The sequence below is a fragment of the Hyaena hyaena genome, unplaced genomic scaffold (genome assembly GCF_003009895.1).
Source record: "Hyaena hyaena isolate Hyena2069 unplaced genomic scaffold, ASM300989v1 scaffold_397, whole genome shotgun sequence".
NCBI classification, from domain to species: domain Eukaryota; kingdom Metazoa; phylum Chordata; class Mammalia; order Carnivora; family Hyaenidae; genus Hyaena; species Hyaena hyaena.
In genome coordinates this window covers 1,045,401-1,069,276 of record NW_024081028.1, presented here as the reverse complement: position 1 = coordinate 1,069,276, position 23,876 = coordinate 1,045,401, and the positions used below count along the sequence as shown (strand labels likewise).

General features: G+C 40.8%; 1 protein-coding gene across 1 annotated transcript in view; it reads left to right on the top strand.

The window, feature by feature from the left end:
- Positions 1 to 6,154: 6,154 nt before the first annotated feature.
- Positions 6,155 to 23,876, top strand: part of CLSPN (claspin) — a 32,587-nt gene continuing 14,865 nt past the window's right edge. Inside the window, exons 1-9 of the mRNA XM_039251757.1 lie at positions 6,155 to 6,250; positions 9,640 to 9,748; positions 10,515 to 10,960; positions 11,751 to 11,912; positions 12,997 to 13,074; positions 14,062 to 14,134; positions 16,051 to 16,159; positions 16,341 to 16,915; positions 22,045 to 22,236. Coding sequence (XP_039107688.1) covers positions 6,227 to 6,250; positions 9,640 to 9,748; positions 10,515 to 10,960; positions 11,751 to 11,912; positions 12,997 to 13,074; positions 14,062 to 14,134; positions 16,051 to 16,159; positions 16,341 to 16,915; positions 22,045 to 22,236 — 1,768 coding nt within the window. The 5' untranslated portion in view covers positions 6,155 to 6,226. The remainder of the gene's footprint in view (positions 6,251 to 9,639; positions 9,749 to 10,514; positions 10,961 to 11,750; positions 11,913 to 12,996; positions 13,075 to 14,061; positions 14,135 to 16,050; positions 16,160 to 16,340; positions 16,916 to 22,044; positions 22,237 to 23,876) is intronic.

Sequence of the window (23,876 nt, the reverse complement as noted above, 5' to 3'; positions counted from 1 at the left end):
TTCAGTGTTTCTCACTGACATTTAGCAACATTGGCCCTACCCTCTAAGTTTCAGTAAAAGTAGGGTCATTATGAAAACTGTGATAAATCCCCTGGTTGAGTCACTAATAAAACCATCCTTTGGGCCTATAGTAGGAACAATGTTGTTTTGTCTGTCTAGTACCAAACAGGTTCTGTCTTAGGAAGTGTTCCTTCTCCAACTATATTATGCTTGAAGGACTTACTGTATTCCTACAAGATTCTGCCTTTCTAGGTACAGTCGAATGATCTGACATGTCTGAAGTACGCATTAGCCTGCCCATAAGTAGGTGCTGAAATTTAATAGAATATAAGAGTGGAGCAGATCCCCTTTGTCCTTCTGTGATGGAATCCCCTATCCTAGACATACATATAGGGGCCCAGTCTTCTTAAACTGAGGAATATGTGATTGAGGTATAATTGACCAAGTGCCGAGGATGCTGATGTCCAAATAAACACTCTTGGGATCACCAAGCCATTAAGTATCCATAGGGCTTTAGGGGAGGGTTGGGTCATGAAAATACTTGGTTTTTTTCAAAAATGAAGCCAAAAGCCTGAGGAAAAAAAGACTGAATAAAGCGGGGCAGAGGAGTTCTACTTACACATTTTCTCCCCCCTAGGTAAGTAGCCAGAAAGGAAAAAATACATGACTAGAACACAAAAAGCTGTTGAGTTGAGGTTCTGGGTACTACATGGATAGCAGTTTGGAAATGGAATAGAGAGATGGGCCTGTGCCTGGGGAGCGCCTCTTCAGTCACCAGGAAAGCTAAAAGAGAGAGCTCCAGTTTGGACAATGTGTCAACAGGGATGACCTAGGAAGGGGAAACCTTTTATTCTACATTTTAACCAAGTTTTGTGCCAAGCTAAACAGAACCTGTATTTGAATTAATTATCTATATTCTCAGTTTTGATGCATTGCCCCATAACTGGTCACTCACCAATCCAGAAATGGGGGAGTCACCAGAGTTTCATTGACTCTGCTGTCCCTCACCCTTCAAGATAAATCATTCAACAAGCTCTCCTCCGTTTTGTCTCCTTTTTTCCCAATCCATCTCCTCCTCTCCATTGTTACTACCATTGACCTAGTTCAGATCCCTATAATCTTCCACCTAGACAACTAGTCTTCTTGCCTCCAGTCTAATCCCCTTCCAATCCAGCCTTCATACCCTGCCAGAATAATCTTTCTCAAACATATCTAACCATGTTTTTCCCCTTCTTAACCTCCATGCCCACCCCCAGCTGCCCACTTCATATTGTCTAAAAACTGAAGTCTAAACATAGCACTCCTGACTTTTTGTTCCCTGTTTAACTTTCAGCCTTCATTCTGGCCATTCCCCCCTCCCCCTAACACATACCCTGAGCTCTAGTCATACTGACCTACTTACAGTTCCCCAAACACAACATGCTTTATCAAGCCGCTGTGCATACCTCAAATGCCTTCTTCTCTCTGTACTAGCCTAGAGAACTACAATCCATCTTTGAAACTCAGTTCAGGCGTCCTCTCCCCCTGGCTTACCCCAGGCAAAGTCAGTTGCCTTCCTCAGGGCCCCACCACTACTTAGACATACTTCTACTATTACGCACGAATATTTATCTGCCTCTCTCCAACAAGCAACGGGAGTTTTCTGAGAACAAGACTAAATTTTATTTATCTTTGTATTCATGTTTAGAATAAGCTCAAAATAGATGCTCAAGGTCTGTTGAATGATTGGATGAATATTTGATAGGTACTTAAGCTTGCCAAAAGTTGCAGTAAAGGACCTTTTGCATACAAAAATAGTTGATGGTGTGCACGCTGTCATGCCTTGGGAAAAGGCCCTGATATTTTTTAGGCCACAGTATTTTAATCATTTATTCAACAATCATTTAGTAAGCACCCATTACGTGTCATGTAATGGCCTGGGCCATCTTTATTTATTAATTTTTTTTAACATTTGTTTATTTTTGAGAGACAGAGAGAGGCAGGGCATGAGTAGGGGAGGGGAAGAGAAAGAGGGAGACACAGAATCTGAAGTAGGTATCAGGCTCTGAGCTGTTTGTTAGCACAGAGCCTGAGCCGGGGCTCGAACTCATGAGCTGCAAGACCATGACCTGAGCTGAAGTCGGACACTCAACCAACTGAGCCACCTAGGTGCCCCAAGTCCTGTGCCATTTTTGAAGGTCACGGATACTTACATCAAGCCAGAAAAACAGCCCTTGGCCTTTCAGCAGGGCACTCTCCAGGAGAAGCTTTAAACTGCATGGAATTACAGTATGAAATTATTTTTGAAAGCAGATTCTTTCAAAAGAATGATAAAATTATCTCACCACACCAAGGAAAAATTTAAACAGCTCTTTGAATAATTTTAAAATGAAAAAAAATTTGTTTAGAATAGAGTGGCTACAGGCAATAGATAGAATGACATGACTGAGACCTGCCACACGGTGGCGGTGCTTCTCCAGGGATAAAGATTGAGCTGCCTAGGACTTTAGAAAAAGAAGCCATTTCTCACACTTAACTCCAGAGAAATAGTAGTACTAAAACTTAACATGGGAGGCTTCTCAATTTTCAGAAAGAGTGAAATAAGATAAATAATTAACCAACTTTTCCCTCTAAACTTTCATAAGCCTTTGGAAACAGCTTTTGTTTGTCTGCCAGTGAGCAATTATAAATACAACCTTGGAATAGGCTGACCATGTTAGAATCCAGTGGCTTATTTTTTCATAGATATATAATCTCAGAATTCCTTTTTTGTTTTTTTACTTTATTGTTTTTTTAAGTCTATCGATTTATTTTGGGGAGGAGAGAGAGAGAGAGCATACCCAAGCAGGGGAGGGGCAGAGAGAGAATCCCAAGCAGACTTCATACCATCAACACAGAGCTGGATGTAAGGCTCAGTCCCATGAAGAAGGACATAATGACCTGAGCTGAGACCAAAAGTCGGACACTCAACTGACTGAGCCACCCAGGGGCCCCCAGAATTCCTGTTATTTTTATAATGTTTATTTATTTTTGAGAAAGAGATCACAGTGGCACAGGGGCAGAGAGACAGAGGGAGACACAGAATCTGAAGCAGGCTTCAGGCTCTGAGCTGTCAGTGCAGAGCCTGACACTTAACCAACTGAGTGAGTCACCCAGGTGCCCTCAGAATTCCTTTTTTTATATTGATTTTATGTGACATAAGGATAGGTACTAGCAATGAAAACGTTTCCTAATTTCTATGACCAGATTAGGTGTGGTCAGTACTGCAAAGTATTTCCTGTAGAAATACTTCCTGGTAATCTGCCAACTAAACCCATTTGAGATTCAGTCTGATCTGATTGGATTGGATTCAATGTTTTCTATTTTAGAATAAGGAAAACAGGATAAGAGAAGCTAAATGACTTACCTAAATTTACAAAGCCATTTATTGGACAGGTTTAGGCTAATCTCTGCAAAGTGAACACCCCAGAGCTTTCTCTTGCTGTCATCTATCAACTTCATAAACAGAGCTTGTTGGATGATTAACCTTGAGAGTCAAGGAAGAGAGAGGAGTCAAAGTGACTCCCAGGTTTCTCAACTGGTGAATGATGGATTATGGTGCCAACAACCAAAATTGAAATTGTAGATTGTTAATTCCACATACAGACTCACTTTAGATTAGCACAGTTAATAAATAGAATAAGGTTTCCCCTTCCTAGCTCACCCATTCCACTCATTGTCCAAATCAGAGCTTTCTATTTTTTTCTGGTGACCGAATAGGTGTTTTTCAAAGAGAACAAAATGCTAATAAGTTCTGAAAATGCTAATATCAGGACTATTATCTCATTTATTCACTTCCAAAGAGAGTTCAAGAATAATATAGTTGTTGGGGTGCCTGGGTGGCTCAGTCAATTAAGCGTCTGGCTTTTAATTAAGCATTTGGCGCAGGTCATAAGCACATAACTCACAGTTAGCGAAATCAAACCCAGCATCAGCCTCTATGCTGACAGAGTGGAGTCTACTTGGGATTCTCTCTCTCCATCTCCCTCTGTCTCTCCCTCCCCACTCTGTCTCTCCCTCAAAATAAATAAATGTTAAAAAAAAAAGAATATTCTACTTATTAAGTGATAAAATTAGTTCAACAAATATTGGCTGATTTCCTTACGATAAGCCAGATATATTCTAAGCCCTTGGTTCTTAAAGCATGGTCACCATACCAGCAGCACTAGCATCATCTGGGAACTAGTTGGAAATGCAAATTCTTTCGCCTCACATCAGACATACTGAATCAGAAACTATGAGAGTGGGATTTAATAATCCTTTTTTTACTAGCCCTTCAGATAATTCTGATGCATGCTCAAATTTGAGAACAGCTTTTCTAGATAGTGAGGATATGATGTTAAAGGAAACAAAGTGCTTATCTTCTTGGAGCAACAATATACAAATAGCTAAAAATAAAATTGCAGGGATGCCTGGATGGCTCAGTGGGTTAAGCATTGGACTCTTGATTTCAGCTCAGATAATCTCACAGTTCATGGATTCGCCCCCGTGTGGTGCTTTGTGCAGACAGCCCATATCCTGCTTGGGATTCTCTCTCTGTCCCTCCCACCCACTCTTCTCAAAATAAATAAATATACATTTAAATAAAATAAAATTACAGGCAGAGGTTTTCTTGGAGAAACCAGAACATGGGATAGAGGGAGAATGTAGAAGGGACTCAGTCAAGATCTCTCTGAAGAGTTTGAGCTCTGGAGTCATAGCAGGATATAAATATTGGCTCCACCACTTACTAGCCTTTTAAAAGTTTAGTTTCCTGCTAAAATGGAGATAGTATTACTTACTTACAAATTTACTCTGAAGATTAAATAAGATGTTTGCAAATTTCTTGCAACTGTTTCTGTCACAGGGTAAGCCCTTAATAAATATTAGCCCTCAAAATATGAAGGAGGAATGCTATAGATGTATATTTGTAAATCATCAATGTAGCAGTCAATAGTAAAGTGGGTGAAAACGTGGCTAGACAGATGTTAGAGAAGAGAGTGGATAATGGGATCTTGTTGGGGGTGGCAAAAGTGGGTTGAGAAGTGGTGAGGAGGTAAAGAAATAAAGATGAATAAAGAGAAATTTTTATCTGAACCCAGCTAAAGCTGTAAACTTGGAAGAAGAGGCCAGTGGATAAAGTAACTATCCTGATTTGCCTGGAACTGAGATTCTTGGAGGTGGGATTTTCAGCGCTAAAACTGGGAAAGTCTTGGGAAAATTGGGATGAGTTGGTAAGTGGATAGGGTCATGAGAGTGAAGTGGGGATGGTAGCTACTGTGCCTTTCTTTCTTGGTGCCCTCTTATCTCCTTCCCACAGTAATCTTGTAAAGTACCTTCCAGGGGCTTGATTCAACCAGGATCAGAGGTTGAAGGGAGCTTGGGTAATGCAGTGGGGAGAAGTTATCCTTTGCTGGACAGAGCAGGATAAGGAAAGACAGAGAATGGATCTGGAGGGGCAAAAAGATAGTAACTAGCAAAGTGACAAGGGATTAGAATTGTCTGGGATTAGTCTGACTAAACCTTTTATTCTTTTTCCTGCCTTGTCCAAAGAGTCTAGAAATGGTATGGGTGAGCGTTTTCTGCATCCTCAAATTAAATTTAAATAAAATTATAGAGGTTATCCAAAGATATTATTTGGTATCTGAGCAGCCCACAGAACTTTTCTGTTTGTTCAGTGGCGTGAATGCTATGTATACAAGAAGGAGCAGGTAGGATTTAGCTGCTCCAGAGATGGAGGTCCTGGAGAAAATCCCCACAGGTGCCTTCGGTTGCCCTGGGATCTTCTTCCAGCTCACTTCCCCCGCCTGGAAGCCGTACTCCGAAAATAGCGCTGTGGCAAGGGTCAAAGGTTAAAGGCCACAAGTCGCCTGGTACCGCCTTGCAAAGCCAGAGGGACTGACGGTCTGGATGGTCTGGCAGCCGGGAGAATCCCAGCCTAGTTTAGGTTCTATCGACGCGAGGAGCCGAGACCCGCCAACCTTACTCAGATTATATTCTCCCGGCTGGCCAAAGGTGCTTCGTGATTGGTAGGACGGTGTGGGGGCGTGGCCTCATGTAGAAAAACTCCTCCGGATTGGTGTAAATCGTTAGGGCGGGGCCTCCACTCTTGCTGGGCGCGAAAGCTCGAACGCTGTTGCGGGCCTGGAGACCGCGGAGCAGCTGCTCCCGGGCCAAGGGAACCGGAGACCTGCCCCGTCACAAGCGAGGCGCTGGGGAAGCCGGAGTCATGACGGGCGAAGTACTTTCTGAGGTGGGTTCGTGCACTTACAGCCATCCGCGGCTGCGGAGGCCTGGCTCCGAGGGGCGGGCTGGGGTAGGGGTCGAGTCGGGCGGAGCTGGTCGCGGAGACTGGGAGGGCTGCAGCTCCCGGCGGCGCCGTGGCGGCGCGGCGCGGCGCGCGGCCGGGCCTGGCGGGATGGCCCCTCGGGCTCGCGACTCTGCGGTGCCGTCCCGCGCTGGGCTTCCCGCGCCTGTGTGCGCAAGGCGGCGTCGCTTCTGGTCCCTTCCGCGCGCGCAGCGGGCCGCTCAGCAGTTCCTCGGCCCGCCCCGCCCGCCCGGCCTCCTCTTTGGCGCGTTTCCTGCCGCTAGAGTTCTTCCTTGTCCAGCCCCCCAAAAGGGAGGAAGGTCGGGGTCGACCCGGGCCCCTGGGGTGCGGGGCGGGGTTCTCCGGAAATGGACGGCGGCAGTCTCTGGGAGTTCAGAATTGGATCTGCAAGGGGCCTGTGAGGTCACCCAACGCGACCCTGAAATAGTAGAGTCGAGCCCTCTCGGCTGGTGGCTGCTTGATTGCTGGCAGGATTGGGCATAGAAGCATCTGTTTCCAGACCCGTGTTCTTTCCTGGGGCCTGGACTAGGGTGGGACACTAGCCTTGGGAGCAAAATTTAAGAGCCTCCCCCCCCCCCCCCGCCAAACTCAGTAATTAAGAGAATGTTTTAATACAATTTTTAAAAATAAAAGTTGAAGCAAAAATTCCATTATTTGGTTTTGAACAAAATATCAGACTTTTAAATAAAGACAAGATCTGACCCTGCGCATGCACTACTCCACGTCATGTGCCTATAATCCTGGCCCTGGTTCCAGTAAAACTTTATTTACAAAAATAGTAGGCTGACCTCATGAGCCATAGTTTGCCAGTTTGATTTTTTTTTTTTAACGTTGTACTATTGTCTTGATTACTAGGGTTTTTGAGACTTGACTCTGTTCTTTCCCTTTTCCTGGCCCTGACTGTGACTGATAACAGGTATAAATTGCACAGAATAAAGTGATTAAAGCATCACCATGTATTGAGTTATGTGGTTATCTAAACTCGGTTTCCACATCCACAAAGAATCATACTGCTTTGGATTGTTGGGAGAATCATCAACACATAGGTGATGATCCTCAGTGATTCCTCAATACCTGTTATCTTGGTTATTATTTTAATAATTATACCAAACATTTAAAACAATTTAACAGTTGTTAGAGAAGCCATTAGGGTGAGTAGTGCCCTACTTTATTACAGATATTAATATCTACCCCCTATTGAGTTGATTCAGAGGCCAAAGAACACCAGGGATGTAAGAGACCTGGCCTCTAGGGTCAGCCTGGTCACTTGACTGGTCATGTCACCTAACACACCCATCCTACTTATACTTTTTACTGGTGATTTTTTTTAATGTTTTATTTTATTTATTTTTGAGAGAGAGAAAGAGAGAGGTGGACAGAGGCAGAAAGAGAGACAGAGAATCCAAAGCAGGCTCCACACTATCAGCACAGAGCCCTGTGCAGGTCTCAAACCCAGGAACTGTGAGATCATGAGCTGAGCCAAAGTCAGAAGCTTAACTGACTGAGCCACCCAGGCACTCCTACCGTGACCTTTAAAATGGTTTTATTTGGGGGGCGCCTGGGTGGCTCAAGTCGGTTGAGTGTCTGACATGGGCTCAGGTCATAATCTCACAGTTTTAGGTTCAAGACCTACATCAGCCTCTGTGCTGACAACTCAGAGCCTGGAGCCTGCTTTAGATTCTGTGCCTCCCTGTCTCTCTGCCCCTCCCCCTGCTAGCTCTCTGTCTCTGTTTCTGTCTCTGTCTCTCAAAAATAAATATAAGTCAGTCAAGAGAAAGACAAATATTGTATGACTTTACTCATATGTGGAATTTAAGATACAAAACAGATGAACATAAGGGAAGGGAAGCAAAAATAATATAAAAAGAGGGTGGGGCACGAAAGAGAAGAGACTTAAATATAGAGAACAAACTGAGTGTTGTTGGAGGAGTTGTGGCTGGGAGGATGGGCTAAATGGGCAAGGGGCATTAAGGAAGACACTTGTTGGGATGAGCACTGGTGTTATATGTAGGGGATGAATCACTGGATTCTACTCCTGAAATCAGTGCACTATATGCTAACTAACTTGGAAGTAAATTTTAAAAATAAATTTAAAAAAATAAACATTAAAAAAATTTTAATGGTTTTATTTGGAATTTTCAAACATATATGAACATAGAAAGGCTGTATAATGAACCTATTACCTAACTTAAATAGTTATCAAATCATACCAATCATGTTTCATTTATAGCCCATCCACTTTCACCCTTACTGGAATATTTGGCTTAACCGACTGAGCCACCCAGGCGCCCCCTCACTGGAATATTTGGAAGCAAATTCCAGACATCATTTCATTAAAAAATATTTCATTATGTATCTCTAAAAGATAACTGCTTTCCAAAACACATAACCACAAATATTACTGCATCTAAAAAGCTTAGTATTATTGCTTAATACTAAATAGTGTTCAGATTTCATTGACTCAGATGTATACCTTCTGTTTATTTATTTTGTTTTATTTTAGAAAGGCAGAAAGAGTACGTGAGCTGGGGAAAGGGACAGAGAGAGAGAGAGAGAGAGAGAGAGAATCTTAAGCAGGCTCCACACAGCATGGAACCCAGCACAGGGCTCGATCCCACAACCCTGGGATCACTACCTGAGCTGAAATAAAAAATCCGATGCTTAACCAGCTGAGCCACCCAGGTGCCCATCTGTTTATTTGTATCAGGACCAAAGTCTGCATATTGTATGGGGCACCTGGCTGGCTCAGTCTGTAGAGCATGGGACTCTTGATCTTGGGGTTATGGGTTGGATGTAGAGATTACTTAAAAAAATAAAAACAATAACAAAGTGCATACTGCAATTGTTGATGTGCGTGTGTGTGTATGTATGTATGTATGTATGTATCTTATCCTCTGTATAGGTCTCCCTCCTTTCCTTTCTCTTTTTTTCTTGCAGTTCACTCTAAAAGAAACACATAATTTGTCTATAGGGCTTTTTTTTCACATCAGGATTGCAATTCTGTGATGTTATTTAACATGTCATTTGGATATACTGAGAAGCAGTTCAAACAGAAAATGTGTAATAAATGCTTGATTCTTTTTATGTACCATTACTCAAAATGAAGCATTGCCTCTATAGTATCCTTCAAAGGTGAACAATGAATTTTTGGGTTTTTTTTTTCTAGTAATTCTTAATGTCATCCCTTCACTGAACCATTGTATTGATGTTTTCCTTACTTCAGCCTGCGGATCCTATGATGATTTGTGTATCATTATGTACTCAGAGCTTTCTGTCACCAGCTGGTTAAAGGAAAGTGTGTTCTCATTTTCCAGGTTCACCTAGAAATCAGTGATCCAAAACTTATCTCACAGGAAGAAGCAGATAGTCCTTCAGACAGTGGACAAGGCAGCTGTGGAACAATTGTGCCCTTGAGTGAGGAAGGTTTGTAATAGTAATTTTATTTTTAATTTTTTTTAATGTTTTAATTTTATTTATTATTTTTTTAATGTTTTATTTATTTGTGAGAGAGAGAGCAGGGGAGGGTCAGAGCGAGAAGGAGACCCAGAATCTGAAGCAGGCTCCAGGCTCTGAGCTAGCTGTCAGCACAGAGCCCAACACGGGGCTTGAACCCACAAACGGTGAGATCTAACCTGAGCCAAAGTTGAACGATTAACCGACTGAGCCACCCATGCGCCCCTTAATTTTATTTTTAGAAATAGAATGTGTGGGCCTGGGTCATAAGTAGATTAGATTAGTTTCATTATTTTCTTGATTCTTTAAATTATTAATGCCTGACTTTATTGTTTGTCTTTATTATAAGAGCAAAATTATAGTGCATGTACCCTTTTGAAATTAACCATTTCTGTTATATTATTAAATGTGTAAAATGTCTAGGAGCTACCACATTGCATGGTTGAAGGCATTCATCCTTTAATAAAAGGATTTTTAACACCTGCCAAAAGAATTAGAACAACTTTACACTTTGTAAATATATATAATTACATTTCTCAGTAAGAGACATTTTCAGGGAAAATGGTTCTTAAAACCTATTTTTAGATTTGCTTTGCTCTAATCAGTTCTTAGTGGTAGTTACATAATTCCACAAGGTGACATAGCACTTGGGTAATTGGATGTTTTTTAGGAGTAGGGGGACTAGGAGGAGGACCAAATAACAGTAGACCTCTGAAAAAAATTATATTTCCTCCAGATTCAGATGAAGAGATATTTGTGAGTAAGAAATTAAAAAGCAGGAAGCTGCTACAAGACAGTGATTCTGAAGGAGAGGACACAAATGTCTTTCCAGAGGACACTTATGAGATCATCGAGGATGAAAATAAAGAGAACTTATATGCCAGAAAAAATGGAAAAGTCAGAAGGATTTACAAAACTCTGGCAGACAGTGCTGGAAGTGACATTGAGGAGTCTTTGTATCAGGAAAATCTTGAAACTCAGGTGAAGCCTTGCTTAGAGCTGAGTCTCCAGTCTGAAAACTCCGTGGGCTTTACAGTTGACAGAAAGATTTCTAAAAAACCCAAACATGATAAAGAAGGAACGGAAGGGAAATCAAAAGTAAAATCAAAGAGAAGACTTGAGAAAGAGGAAAAAAAGATGGAAAAAATCAGACGGCTAAAAAAGAAACAAACCAAAAATGAGGTATATTTAAAAGAATAAATTTGTTCTGTTTTTTTTTTTTTTTATTTTTTTTATTTCTGAGTGAGAGAGAGAGCAAGCATGAACAAGGAAGGGACAGAGAGAAAGGGAGACACAGAATCTGAAGCAGCTCCAGGCTCTGAGCTGTCAGCACAGAGCCTGCGGCTGGACTTGAACTCAGGGTCAGACGCTTAACTGATGAGCCACCCAGACACCCCCAAATTTGTTCTTTCTAAGGCAGATTAACATCTTAGCAAAAATTGATTTTAGTTCTTGAGGTTTCTGCACTCAGAATATAGCCTTGAGTTGATTGTTTTGCGTTGGGGCTAATGAGGTACGTAATTTAAAACTTGTTGGTCTCATTCTCCATTTTGGATACACAGAGGATAAATGGATTTCTGATTTTCTTTGCAAGCACATGGAGTATTGCTGCTTGTTATCTGATGAAAATGAACTTTCAGAGGAGTATTTTTTTTAGGCATCCATAAGTCAGAAGTCTTGTTTGCTAACTAGAAAAACCATCCTTTTATAAACTGGCTGTTTGATAAGTATTTGAGTTTTCAGAAGTATTTATTTTTTATTAAGTTAGTTTTGGACAGTGGCATAAAATCACAGCATAGACTTGAAAGGATGACTGTGGGTAGGAACCAGGGAGAATGTTCTAAAATGCTGAATATTTGTCTACTAATATATAATGGTCTTTTTATATAGCCTGGTCCAAATTACCTTATGATATTGTGAAATATTGGAATTTGAGTGATTGGATTTTGCTTTGTCTTTATGCATTGTCCAGGAGGATGATGTGAAACAGCCATTTAATGATAGTGGCTGTCTTCTTGTGGATAAAGACCTTTTTGAAACTGGATTGGAGGAAGAAAATAACTCTGCATTAGAAGATGAAGAGTCATTAGAATCAATACGGGCAGCTGTGAAAAACAAAGTAAAAAAGCACAAGGCAAGTAAAAGATGATTGTAAAAGAGCTAACCCACTGCTTCTAACCTTTGCTTTATTTTCTGATTTACTGTTGGAGCCATTTTTTTAAGAGAGAAAGAGCATTTGAACAGGGGAGAGAGAGGCAGAAGGAGAGAGGGAGAGAGAATCTTAAGCAGGCACTGAGTGCAACACAAGCCTCGATCCCACAACCCTGGGATCATGATCTGTGCTGAAATCAAGAGGTGGAAACTCAACCGACTGAGCCACCTGGACTCCCTTAAATTTTTTTTTTTTTTTTTTTAGTGTTTATTTTTGAGAGAGAGAGAGAACAAGCAGGGGATGGGCACAGAGAGAAGGAGAAACAGAATCTGAAGCAGGCTCCAGGCTCTGAGCTGTCAGCACAAAGCCTGATGGCAGGGCTCGAACTCATGAACCATGAGATCATCACCTGAGCCGAAGTTGATGCTTAACCGACTGAGCCACCCAGGCGCCCTTGAAACTTTTTTTTTTTTTTAACTCAAGAAAACATGTGGCAATTGATTTTAGTTTTTTGGCTGTTAATTTTGGAATCAGAGAGTACAAGTGATAGACATGCTAATTTGTATGGGAGCTAGTATTTTAATTATCCTCATAGCAATGTTAGGGTAAAAAAAAGTGAGATACTTTACATTTCGTAAGAAGCAAGTAAGTAATGGGACAGAGGTATACATTTATAATCCTGTGGTCTCTAAGAAATAAACCTAAAGTGTTTATGGAAGGGTATCAAAGAGAAGCAGCAGTCAAAACCTCATTGTCCTGAGTGTTTGGAAGCAGTTCTTGCTGAGATTACCTTTCGCTCCCTGGGAGTCATTGTCCCTCCTTAGGGAAAGATGAAATACAGGAATGTAAGAAATAAGGGCCCAAGCTTCATTTGAGGCAGGAATTTTTTTTCTAGGCCTTATGGGATGCTGTATGTTTAAAACTTTCTATATGATAATTAATTGACTTTTTATCAATATAGCATGATGTGATGTTGCAGTGCAAAAGCAATCTTTTGAGTAAGCAACATCTCTTATTTGAGTTTAATTTTTGTTCATGGTTTTCAACTTGTAATCTTCTCTTTTAGAAAAAGGAGCTATCTTTGGAGAGTGGGGTCTATTCATTTGAAGAAGAAACTGAGTTATCAAAAGCTACCATACGGAAGGTGGGATAGAGCTCTGTATGTTGTCATGTTGATTTCTTTCCCCAAGAGTTGTGAATTTCTGAGGCATAAATCTTATATCAAGTCTATCATTTTCCTGGTACCCATGGTATTGCTTTGTGTATAGTAGGGACACAAATACAGATTGTATTGAATTAATTCTATGTTATGTGCAAATGAATGATCTCCCACTGTGTTTGTTTATTTTTTAATTTATTTATTTAAATTCAAGTTAACATATAGTTCAGTATTGGTTTCAGGAGTAGAACCCTGTGATTCATCACTCATAACACCCAGTGCTCATCTTCCTTAATACCCACCACCTATTTAGCCCATTCCCCACCTACATCCTCTCCAGCAACAAAATACAGTTTGTTTTCTGTATTTAAGAGTCTCTTATGGTTTGCCTCTCTCTCTGTTTTTATCTTATTTTTCCTTTCCTTCCCCTGTGTTCATCAGTTTTGTTTCTTAAATTCCACATGAGTGAAATCATATGATACTTGTTGTTCTGTACCTGAATTATTTTGCTTGGCATAATATACTCTAGTTCCATCCATGTTGTTGCAAACGGCAAGATTTCATTCTTTTTGATTGCTGAGTAATGTTCCATTCTGTGTGTGCATGTGTGTATACATTGTGTGTGTGGGGTGCATACACATACATGTACATACACAATACACAATGTACATACACAGACATATACACATACCACATCTTTATCCATTCATCAGTCGATGGACATTTGGGCTCTTTCCATAATTTGGCTATTGTTGCTAGCACTGCTATAAACACTGGGGTGCACATGCCCCATTGAATCAGCACTTTTGTTATATCCTTTGGATAAATACTTAGTAGTTTATATTGTACTGAACTTATTAGCGCTTACTATTCCCTCTCCATCCTCTTTTCTTGGACAGGGCAAACTCTTGAAGGATGAATGTCTTTCCGGATAGTGGCATTAATGTACTCTCACTTTTTGTTTTCTTTAAGGAAAGGAAGGCAGCCAAATTAAGTAAGGAGGCATTAAAAAAACTGCATAGTGAAACTCAGCGCCTTATTCGAGGTAATCTAAACCAGTATAGTAACTTTGTGGCAAACCACAGTATTTCTTTGTAAGCTCAACTTGGATATTGGGAAATTTTGTTTTTTTAACACTCGTAATATGGATTATAATACCAGGTTTAGAATTGCTCTTGGTGAGGGGCGCCTGGGTGACTTGGTCGGTTGGGCGGCTGACTTCAGCTCAGGTCATGGTCTCACAGTTCGTGGGTTCGAGCCCTGTGGTGGGCTCTGTGCTGACAGCTAGCTCAGAGCCTGGAGCCTGTTTCAGATTTTGTGTCTCCCTCTCTCTCTCTCTGACCCTCTCCTTAACGCTGTCTCTCTCAGAAATAAATAAAACGTTAAAAAAAAAAATTAAAAAAAAAAAAAAAGAATTGGTCTTGGTGAATGGCCATTGTTCTTTTTTTTTCTTAAATGTTTATTTATTTATTTTTTTTTACAAATAGTTTATTGTCAAATTAGTTTCCACATAACACTCCGTGCTCATCCCCACAAGTGTCCTCCTCCATGCCCATCCCCCCTCCCCCCCACATCCATCAGTCCTCAGTTTTTGGAGTTTTTGGAATGCTCAGAGACTCAGCATTCAAGAGTCTCTCATGGTTTGCCTCTCTCCCTTTCCCCCACCATTTCCCCCCTTCTTCTCCCCCATGTTCCTCCGTCAAGTTCCTCCTAATCCTCCTATACGTGCAAACATATGATATTTGTCCTTCTCTGCCTGACTTATTTCGCTCAGCATAACACCCTCAAGGTCCATCCATGTTGCTACACATGAATGGCCATTGTTCTAAAGCCCTTGGAACATAAGTATAAACAAAATTTTCAGAACTGTATTAGTTGTAAGGAGGGATGGATTTTTTTAATGATTTTCTGTGGCCCAGCAGCGTCAGGATATGGGAACTTTCAAACGTGTAAGGTCTTAGGTCCCATAGAAATTCTGATTCAGTAGAAGTGGGATCCAAGAATCTGTATTTCTTATTTTATTTATTTTTTTAAATGTTTATTTCTTTTTGAGAGAGAGCATGATCAGAGGAGGGGCAGAGAGAGAGAGGGAGAGACAGATGATCAGAAGTGGGGTCAGCACTGATAGCAGAGAGCCTGACATGGGGCTTAAACCCATAAACCACGAGATCATAACCTGAGTCTAAGTCGGTCACCCAACCAACAGAGCCACCCAGGTGCTCCAAGGATCTGTATTTTTTATTTTTTATTTATTTATTTTTTTTAAATGTTTTATTTATTTCCAGGAGAGAGAGAGAGAGACAGCGTGAGCAGGGGAGGGTCAGAGAGAGGGAGTCACAGACTGAAACAGGCTCCAGGCTCTGAGCTGGCAGTCAGCACAGAGCCCGACACGGGGCTCGAACCCATGAACCGCGAGATCATGACCTAAGTGAAAGTCAGACGCTTAACCGACTAAGCCACCCAGGCACCCCAGGATCTGTATTTTTTAAAAACTTCCTGCATCAGTTTAATTTCACAACTAGGTTTTTTTTTTATTTTTTATTTTTTTTTATTTTTTTTTAACTTTTTTCAGTGTTTTATTTCTGAGAGAGAGAGAGAGGCAGCGTGAGCAGGGGAGGGTCATAGAGAGAGGGAGACACAGAATCCAAAGCAGGCTCCAGGCTCTGAGCTAGCTGTCAGCACAGAGCCCTTTGCGGGGCTCGAACCCACAAACCATGAGATCATGACCTGAGCTGAAGTCGGACGCTTAACCAACTGAGCCACCCAGGCACCCCCACAACTAGGTTTAAAAGCCACTGGTCTCCAGGGAATTCTTTTGTAGTTAGATCCTGTCTTTACTAAAGCCAGGATTGTTTTCTATTTCTGGTGATGGCTTTCACTGTACTGTTTAGTTGACTGAACATGAAGTGACATTTCAGAATATACAGTATGTGTATTTGCTTGTTTTGTTCCATTTTGTAGAGTCTGCACTTAATCTTCCATATCATATGCCTGAGAATAAAACCATTCATGATTTCTTCAAACGTAAACCCCGACCCACTTGCCAGGGAAATGCCATGACGCTACTGAAGTAAGAATTCTTTTTCCTTGAGATTATAATTTTTGTAAACATTCACTTTTGTAGCAAACATCTGGTGTAAAGAAGTTCAGAGTCCTCAGTCTCTTAAAACATATAATGGATTCATTATGTGCTGAGATGAGAGTTTCACACTTAGGATAATTTTCAACTTCAGCTTATTTTCCTTCTCTAGGTCATCTAAGTATCTGTCAAACCTTCACAAAGAAGCCATAGATACTGCAAATAGAAGTGAGATGAATAATGACCACCATAGCAAAGATCCTGAGCATACCATAGGTGTGGGCCATGAACTGGAAATTAACACACTTCCTGCAGTTTCAAAGGAACCCCAGATCACTACTGGATCAGACGAGTCTTACAGTAAGGATTTAATGGGAAGTGAAGAGCTAGAACTTCAGGAGAAACAGAAGCAGAGTGATGATAGACCTCCACCTGAGGACAGCTCAGTGGCACAACAGGAATCCAGCTTCCTTGGGAACAAGGACAATGAGGTGTGTCAAGCTGGAGGGCTTATGGCACCTGAACCTCAAGCCCTGGAGGGAGAAGGCGGCCTGGAAAAAACAGAAGACGCAGATGAGAAGGTGGAGCCCAGGCAGCAAACTAAATCAGTAGTTGCACCACCTGAAAAAGCGAGGAGGTTCACTCTGGATAGACTTAAACAACTGGGAGTAGATGTTACCATTAAACCTCGGTTGGGTGCTGATGAAGACTCCTTTGTAATACTTGAAGAACCTGAAACCAACAGAGGTAATCCTTTGAGTTGTGGGGAGCCTCCAGAGTGATTTGTTCTGGCAACTTTTTATTATTTGCTACTATCGGGAATAAGGAACACAGGAGAAACCAATAACTGCACCTGATCTTGCTCTATAGATGTGCCAGATATGGGTACAATTCTCTTTAGATAAATTTGGCATGACATCAGGATGTTCTCAACCTTGTTTAAAATGGAAACCTGTTGATAGGTTAGTATACAAAAGAAGTACATTGCTGTCATGTTAATGCATGACATTCAAAAAAGCATTATTCATGTTTTTACTGTTAAAAGAAAACGTTTTAGTTCAGTAAATTGTCTGCAAGACTGAATTTCTTTTTTCCCCCAGTCATTTAATAAATACTAAACTATTCACGACATGGAAGGTTCTGTAGGGCAAACCAAGAGAAATGTGACATTTATCGTACATTTAAGCTACTTACACTTTGTAGGAGAGATAAGTGTGCAAATAGCAGTAATACAAGAGAGAAAGTGGAAAGTCAATGAGCATGTATCACTGATAATTGGAAAAATGAAATGAAGAAAAGGGAAAAATAGTCTCTGCTGAAAGAAACATTTAGAATAAAGTGCTATGGTAGTTTAAAGGAAGGATAAGTTTCTCCCAATAGGTGGTTAAAAGAAGGCTTGAAGAGTAGGTGGATGTAATTACTTGTTCACTGCCTTTCCCCTTATGCTTTGAATAGGGATCTTCTGGCTTGTTCCCTACTCTATCACCAGCACTTCCGCAGAGGATGACACATTGTAGGCATTTATATTGGATGAGTGATGAATGAATGAATGATCCTTCAAGACAGAACTCAAGTATTACCATATTAGGTAGATTTCCTGACTACTAGGTAGAATTGGATGTTCCCTCCTCTGCATTGAGGCAGTTTGCCATGGTAATTAAGAGCTTAGGCTCTGTAGCAAGAGCAAAGTTTGAATCTGGATTGTGCTATTTACTGTTTAACTTTGAGTATGCTATTTGACCTCTCTGAGCCACTTTTTTTTTTTTTTTTTTTAAGGCTATCTGGTTCACAGGGCTACAGTGAACATTTGTTGAGATCATGCATAGAAATGGATAGCATAAAGAGGCACTCACATACTGGCTCCTCCTTCTGTTATTAGTGAAATTATATTAAAACTGTAACAGCTTATGGTTGGTATCTTGTGTGTAAAATATGCCCAGTGAGTCTTTGTTGATTGAATGAGTGGACTTTGTGGAAGTGGAGAGAAGGACATTCTTGGAAGGGACAGAAAGAGTTCTGCATTGTACTATTGGGAGGATGTGTAAGTCAGTCTGACCAGAGTAGGAGGTGGGTTGGAAGGGTTGTGTAACAGGACTAGCATAGATCCATTAGCAAAGAAACAGGAGATTTTAAAGTTTATTTATTTATTTTGAGAGAGAGAAAGCACACAGAGGAGGCGCAAAGAGGGGGACAGAGGATCTGAAGTGGGCTCAGAGAAAGAATCCCAAGCAGGCTCCATGCTGTCAGTGCAGAACCCAACATAGGGCTCCATCTCAAAAACCATAAAAGCATCTCCTGAGCCAAAGTCAAGAGGTGGTTGCTTAACTGACTGACCCACCCAGGTGCCCTGAGATATTTTTTTAATATTTATTTATTTTATGGGAGACTGCAAGCAGAGAGAGGGGACAAAGGATCTAAAGTGGGCTGTGTGCTGACAGGCTGACAGCAGTGAGCCTGACTCGAGGCTCAAACTCACGAACCATAAGATCATGCATGACCTGAGCTGAAGTCGGACACTCAACCGACTGAACCACCCAGGAGCCCCCCTGAGATTTTTGTTTGTTTGTTTGGGCTCAATGTTCTCTAAATAGTCCTGGACTAAGACAGGAAAGAGAGGAAACCTTTTTTTTTGAGTACCTACTGTATTAGACATTGATAGATTCTTTATGATTGTTCTTAATTCTCATGGCTCCTGGTATTATTTTGCAATGAAGAGATGGCGACTTGGAGAGGTTGGATAATTGTTCCAATATTACACTTGGCTTATATAGGGAACTAGCACAGTGCCTGGCACATAGTAAGCATTTGTTTTTAACTCAGAATATGTATTCCTTCAGAAATAGTATTTGACATGAAATTTGGGTTTCCAGACCAGTCAGTTCCATAATATGTATGAAGTTAGGATCAACTTTTATTTATTTGTGTAGTAAACTTTTATGTAGCATGGTGTTAGATGCTGTGTATGCAAGACATAGTCCCTGCTCTCAAGGAAGTTAAAGTCTAATAGGAGGAAAGGCAGGCAAACAGACCATTATACAACTGGATGAGTAACTGCTGTGTATACCCTGAGCCGAGAGAAAGAGTACCTCACTTGGAGTACCTCGTGGAGAGTCAGGGAGGCTTCTGAAAGGAACTGATACCTGAGCTGATTCTTGAAAAGCTGAATAGGAGATAACAAGGTAGAGAAATGAGGGAAGGCTTTCTTGGTGGAGGGAACAGACTCACAAAAGACCCAACAGAGACAAGAGAAAGCATAAGGTATCCTGACGAGCTGGGGTGAAAATTGCAAGGGCACTGGGGACGGACAACTAGAGAGGCCAGATCATGCAGGGCTTTTAGGCCATGCTAGGAGCTTGGACTTTTGTCTTTTGTTAGTAGAGGACCACTGAAAAATTTTTAGCAAAGGAAATGAATCAATCAGATATTCATTGTGGGGACAATCTAGTGGCTAGTATGGTGGACACATTGGAAGGGATTAAGAGTAAAAGCAGTAGGAAGATCTTAGTTTTAGTTTCCTTAATCTCCCATAGAGTAAGTAAGGTTTCCATGAGAAAAGAGTATGTAGATCCAAACTCTGGGATACCAGAAATATGTGACTTCTGCTTCCTGCAATAGTGTAGGAATTAGTCTCTGCCCTCAATTCCTCTACTTTCTGGACAATGAACAATGGGAATGAGAACAGTTTGAGATTCAGGCTGCTGGTGGAAACCTGAGTTGGAGCAGAGACTTTTCACTTAGAGAGGACATGAAAGGAGCTAGTCAAAGACTGATGGAGGGAGAGGAGCCTGAACAGGGATCCTAGGGTGAGGAGGGAGATCGTTGAGTAATATAGTAAAGGGCAAGGAAAGTAGGTGCCCTGGTGCATAGGGGATGAAGAGCGTTTTTAAGGGTCTGGCTTTCTCCATAAGAATGAAGGCAACTCCTCTGCCTCACTATCATTTTAGGTCCCAAGTAACTCTTCCACATCCATTTCTTTAATTCTATTGGTGCCAATAATGACTTACCTATTTCAGTTCCTTTCCACTGCCACTCTACCCATTGCTTCCAGCCTTATTGAACTGCTATAAAAGAGGATACAAACCTACATCTTCTCTCCCTGCATTTTTGTTTGTAATATAAACATACCATCCTTTGGTATTGGACTTTTGCTACTAATAATGTTAGGGACTCAGAATGAAAAGGCTTCCTTCCAGTCTTTCTGTCCCCTTCTAGGAAGGAAAAACCACATCTAGATGCTAACCACAAATTACTAAATAATGATTCAAGGGCATTTTAGAAAAAGAACCAAACTTGAAGTGTCCTGGATATTTTATCATGGAAGAGAAGGCATCCCTCAACCCCAAAGGAAAATCTTTTCTCTTTCTTATTGTCTGCTCTCTTAAAACAGAGCTCACTAGGGTGTGATGTAAACAGAGGCAGTAGGTGATGGTGCCAAGTAGCAGCAGCTGAGAGAGAGAGGAGAAGGAAATTCTGAGCTCTAGCAGTGGAGAAGAGGGGAGAGAGCCCCTGTTGCCATTCGACCACTGAACTTACCGCTTCTGGTATATATATTCCCCTTTGTATGCAAGTTGGGTATGTGGTTCAGAGACCACCTGTAAGTGGAATTTCCTTTCTGATTATACTGATTATACTGGTATAACAGTTTCATCAACAGACTTCTCCAGTTCTGCTGCTGAGTTACATCACTGACTGGATTGATTGTCATTTTTTTCCTTTTTTAAATTGACCTTGCCCATATTTAGTAAGGTTGCTGTTAAATAGTAAAATGTTCAAAACAGGAAAACTTTCAGAAAGAGGCTGAAACCTATGAAAAATTAAGCCATTGAATGATTGATAATTATGGTGTTTGTTCCACCAGGTTACTTTTTTTTTTATAAGAATTGCACACATTTAGAACTTCAGTTGTAAATTTCTAACCTAAAATGATATTTGAAGTATATTGAGGAAGAATAATTGCAACATTTCATTTGTTTGAGTTAAGCTACATGAAATAGACATAGGTGTTAGTAGCAAAGGAGTTTTTGGTGTCTAGGCATAACCACGCCCTCCCGCCTCCCCCAACCCCCACAACTTTGTTGAGCTTAAAAACTTAGCTTATGAAACTTTGTTGAGCTTAAAAACTTAGCTTATGAAACTTTGTTGAGCTTAAAAACTTAGCTTATGATTCTTCACTGGAATCCTTTTTTTTTTTTTAATTTTAAGTTTATTTATTTAAATTCAAGTTAGTTAACATACAATGTAGTATTGGTTTCAGGAGTAGGACCCTGTGATTCACCACTTACATATAATACCCACTATCATCCCAACAAGTGCCCTTTATAGTGCCTGTCACCCATTTAGCCCATCTCCCCACTTACCTCCCCTCCAGCAACCTTCAGCTCTCTGTATTTAAGAGTCTCTTACCTTTGCCTACATCTCTGTTTTTATCTTCTTTTTCCTTCCCTTCCCCTATGTTCATCTGTTGTGTTTCTTAAATTTCACATATGGATGAAATAATCTATTTGTCTTTCTGTGCCTGACTTATTTTGCTTGGCATAATACACTCTAGTTCCACTCATGTTGTTGCAAATGACAAGGTTTCATTCTTTTTGATCACTGAATAGTATTTTATATGTATATATACACACCACATCTTTATCCATTCATCAGTCGATGGACGTTTGGGCTCTTTCCATAATTTGGTTATCATTGATAGCACTGCTATAAACACTGCGGGGGGGTGTGCCCTTTCGAATCAGCAGTTTTGTATTCTTTGGATAAATACCTAGTAGTGCAATTAATTGCTGGGCTGTAGAGTAGTCCTAGTCTTAACTAGAATCTTAAAGAAAAGAGTTTAAGCATGGCATACTGACATACTGGTTGGCATTTGGATCTAGAACTGGAAGCCTTGAAACAGCGTTTCTGGAAGCATGCTAATCCAGCAGTGAAACCCAGAGCTGGTCAGAAGATAAATGTGAACATCATAGTGAAAGGCCTGGGCACTGACGGAAGGGAAGAGCTAAAGGCAGATGTGGTGCCTGTGACTTTGGCAGCTGAGAAGCTGGATGGAGCAAGCCATACAAAACCAGGTATTTGAGTTCATGTTTTTGTTTGCTTGCTTTATGTTTTGTACACTGGCAGGTCTTTATGGCTACTGAAGACCCTATAGTGAAAAGTTCTAAAATCTTTTTCCTTGGACACTTTGGAGATTGGATAGCAGTACCTCTGGCATGACTTACATGTAGCATTGCTTAGATGTGGAGGTTGATAAGATGGCTTTATTTCCAATAGTTTTTATGAATATCCATTGTAGAAAATACATAGAATAAACAAAAAACCTCTGTGATTCTCTATCAGAGATACCTTCTATAACTGTATCATGTATCCTTTTAATCTCTCTTTGCATGTGTGTATTTACATGTTTTGAAAAACAAACAGGGGTGCCTGGATGGCTCAATTGGTTAAGCTTCTGTCTTCGGCTCAGGTCATGACCTTGTGGTTTATGAGTTTAAACCCTGCATCAGGTTCTGTGCTGATAGCTCAGAGCCTGGAGCCTGCTTCAGATTCTGTGTCTCCCTCTGTCTACCCCTTCCCGACTTGTGTTCTGTCTGTCTGTCTGTCTCTCTCTCTCAAAATAAATAAATCTTTAAACATTTTTTTAAAACAAACAATAGGGGTGCCTGGGTGGCACAGTTGGTTGAGCGTCTGACTTCGGCTCAGGTCATGATCTCATGGTTCGTGGATTCGAGCCCCGCGTCGGGCTTTGTGCTGACAGCTAGCTCAGAGCCTGGAGCCTGTTTCAGATTCTGTACCTCCCTCTCTGACCCTCTCCTGCTCACGCTGTCTCTCTCTCTCTCTCTCTCTCAGAAATAAATAAAACATTAAAAAAAACAACAACAATAATGTAATCATATCGTGCATTCTGCTTTGTAATCTGCTCTTTTGTTCTAACAATTGTTCTCAGATGTCTGTTGTACTTTGAAAGTACAAGTAACAGGGGCACCTGGGTGGCTTAGTTGGTAAAGCATCCGACTTTGGCTCAGGTCATCATCTCATGCACGGTTCTTGAGTTTGAGCCTCACATTGGGCTCTCTCCTATCAGTGCAGAGCCCACTTCAGATCCTCTGTCTCCCTCTCTGCCCTCTCCCACTCATGCTCTCCCTCTCTCCCTCAAAAATAAACATTAAAATAAAGAAAGTACAAATAATATATCACATAGAAAAAAATGGAAACACTGAGGAAAAAGTATGAAATGAAAAATTAGCCTTCCTAAAGACAACTGTTAACAATTTCTTGTTTGTCCTTGGAAGAAAATTCCTATGTGTACTCCATTATGAGTGTGGGTGTGTGTCAGAGAGAGACAGACAGACATTGTCTGTCTTAGATACTTACTTTCTGCTAGGCACTGTTCTGGGTGCTTTACCGTAAATAACACTAGTATTCTTATTTTGTATATGAGAAAACTGATATACAAAGAATTTAAACAATTTGTTCAGGTTTGCACAACTCATAAGTAGTAGAACCAGTAGCCTAATCCAGACCTCCTAACTTCAGAACTCAGATACACATTATATTGCTTTTGAGATTTTTTTTTTTAGCTGCATATTCCATTGTGAGACTATAACATGATTTGTTTAACTATACTGTTAATGGACATCTTGTTTACTCTAGTTGTTGGCAGTTGTTGGTATTTCATATAATGTTGCACCCTAGTATCAGATATATGTTG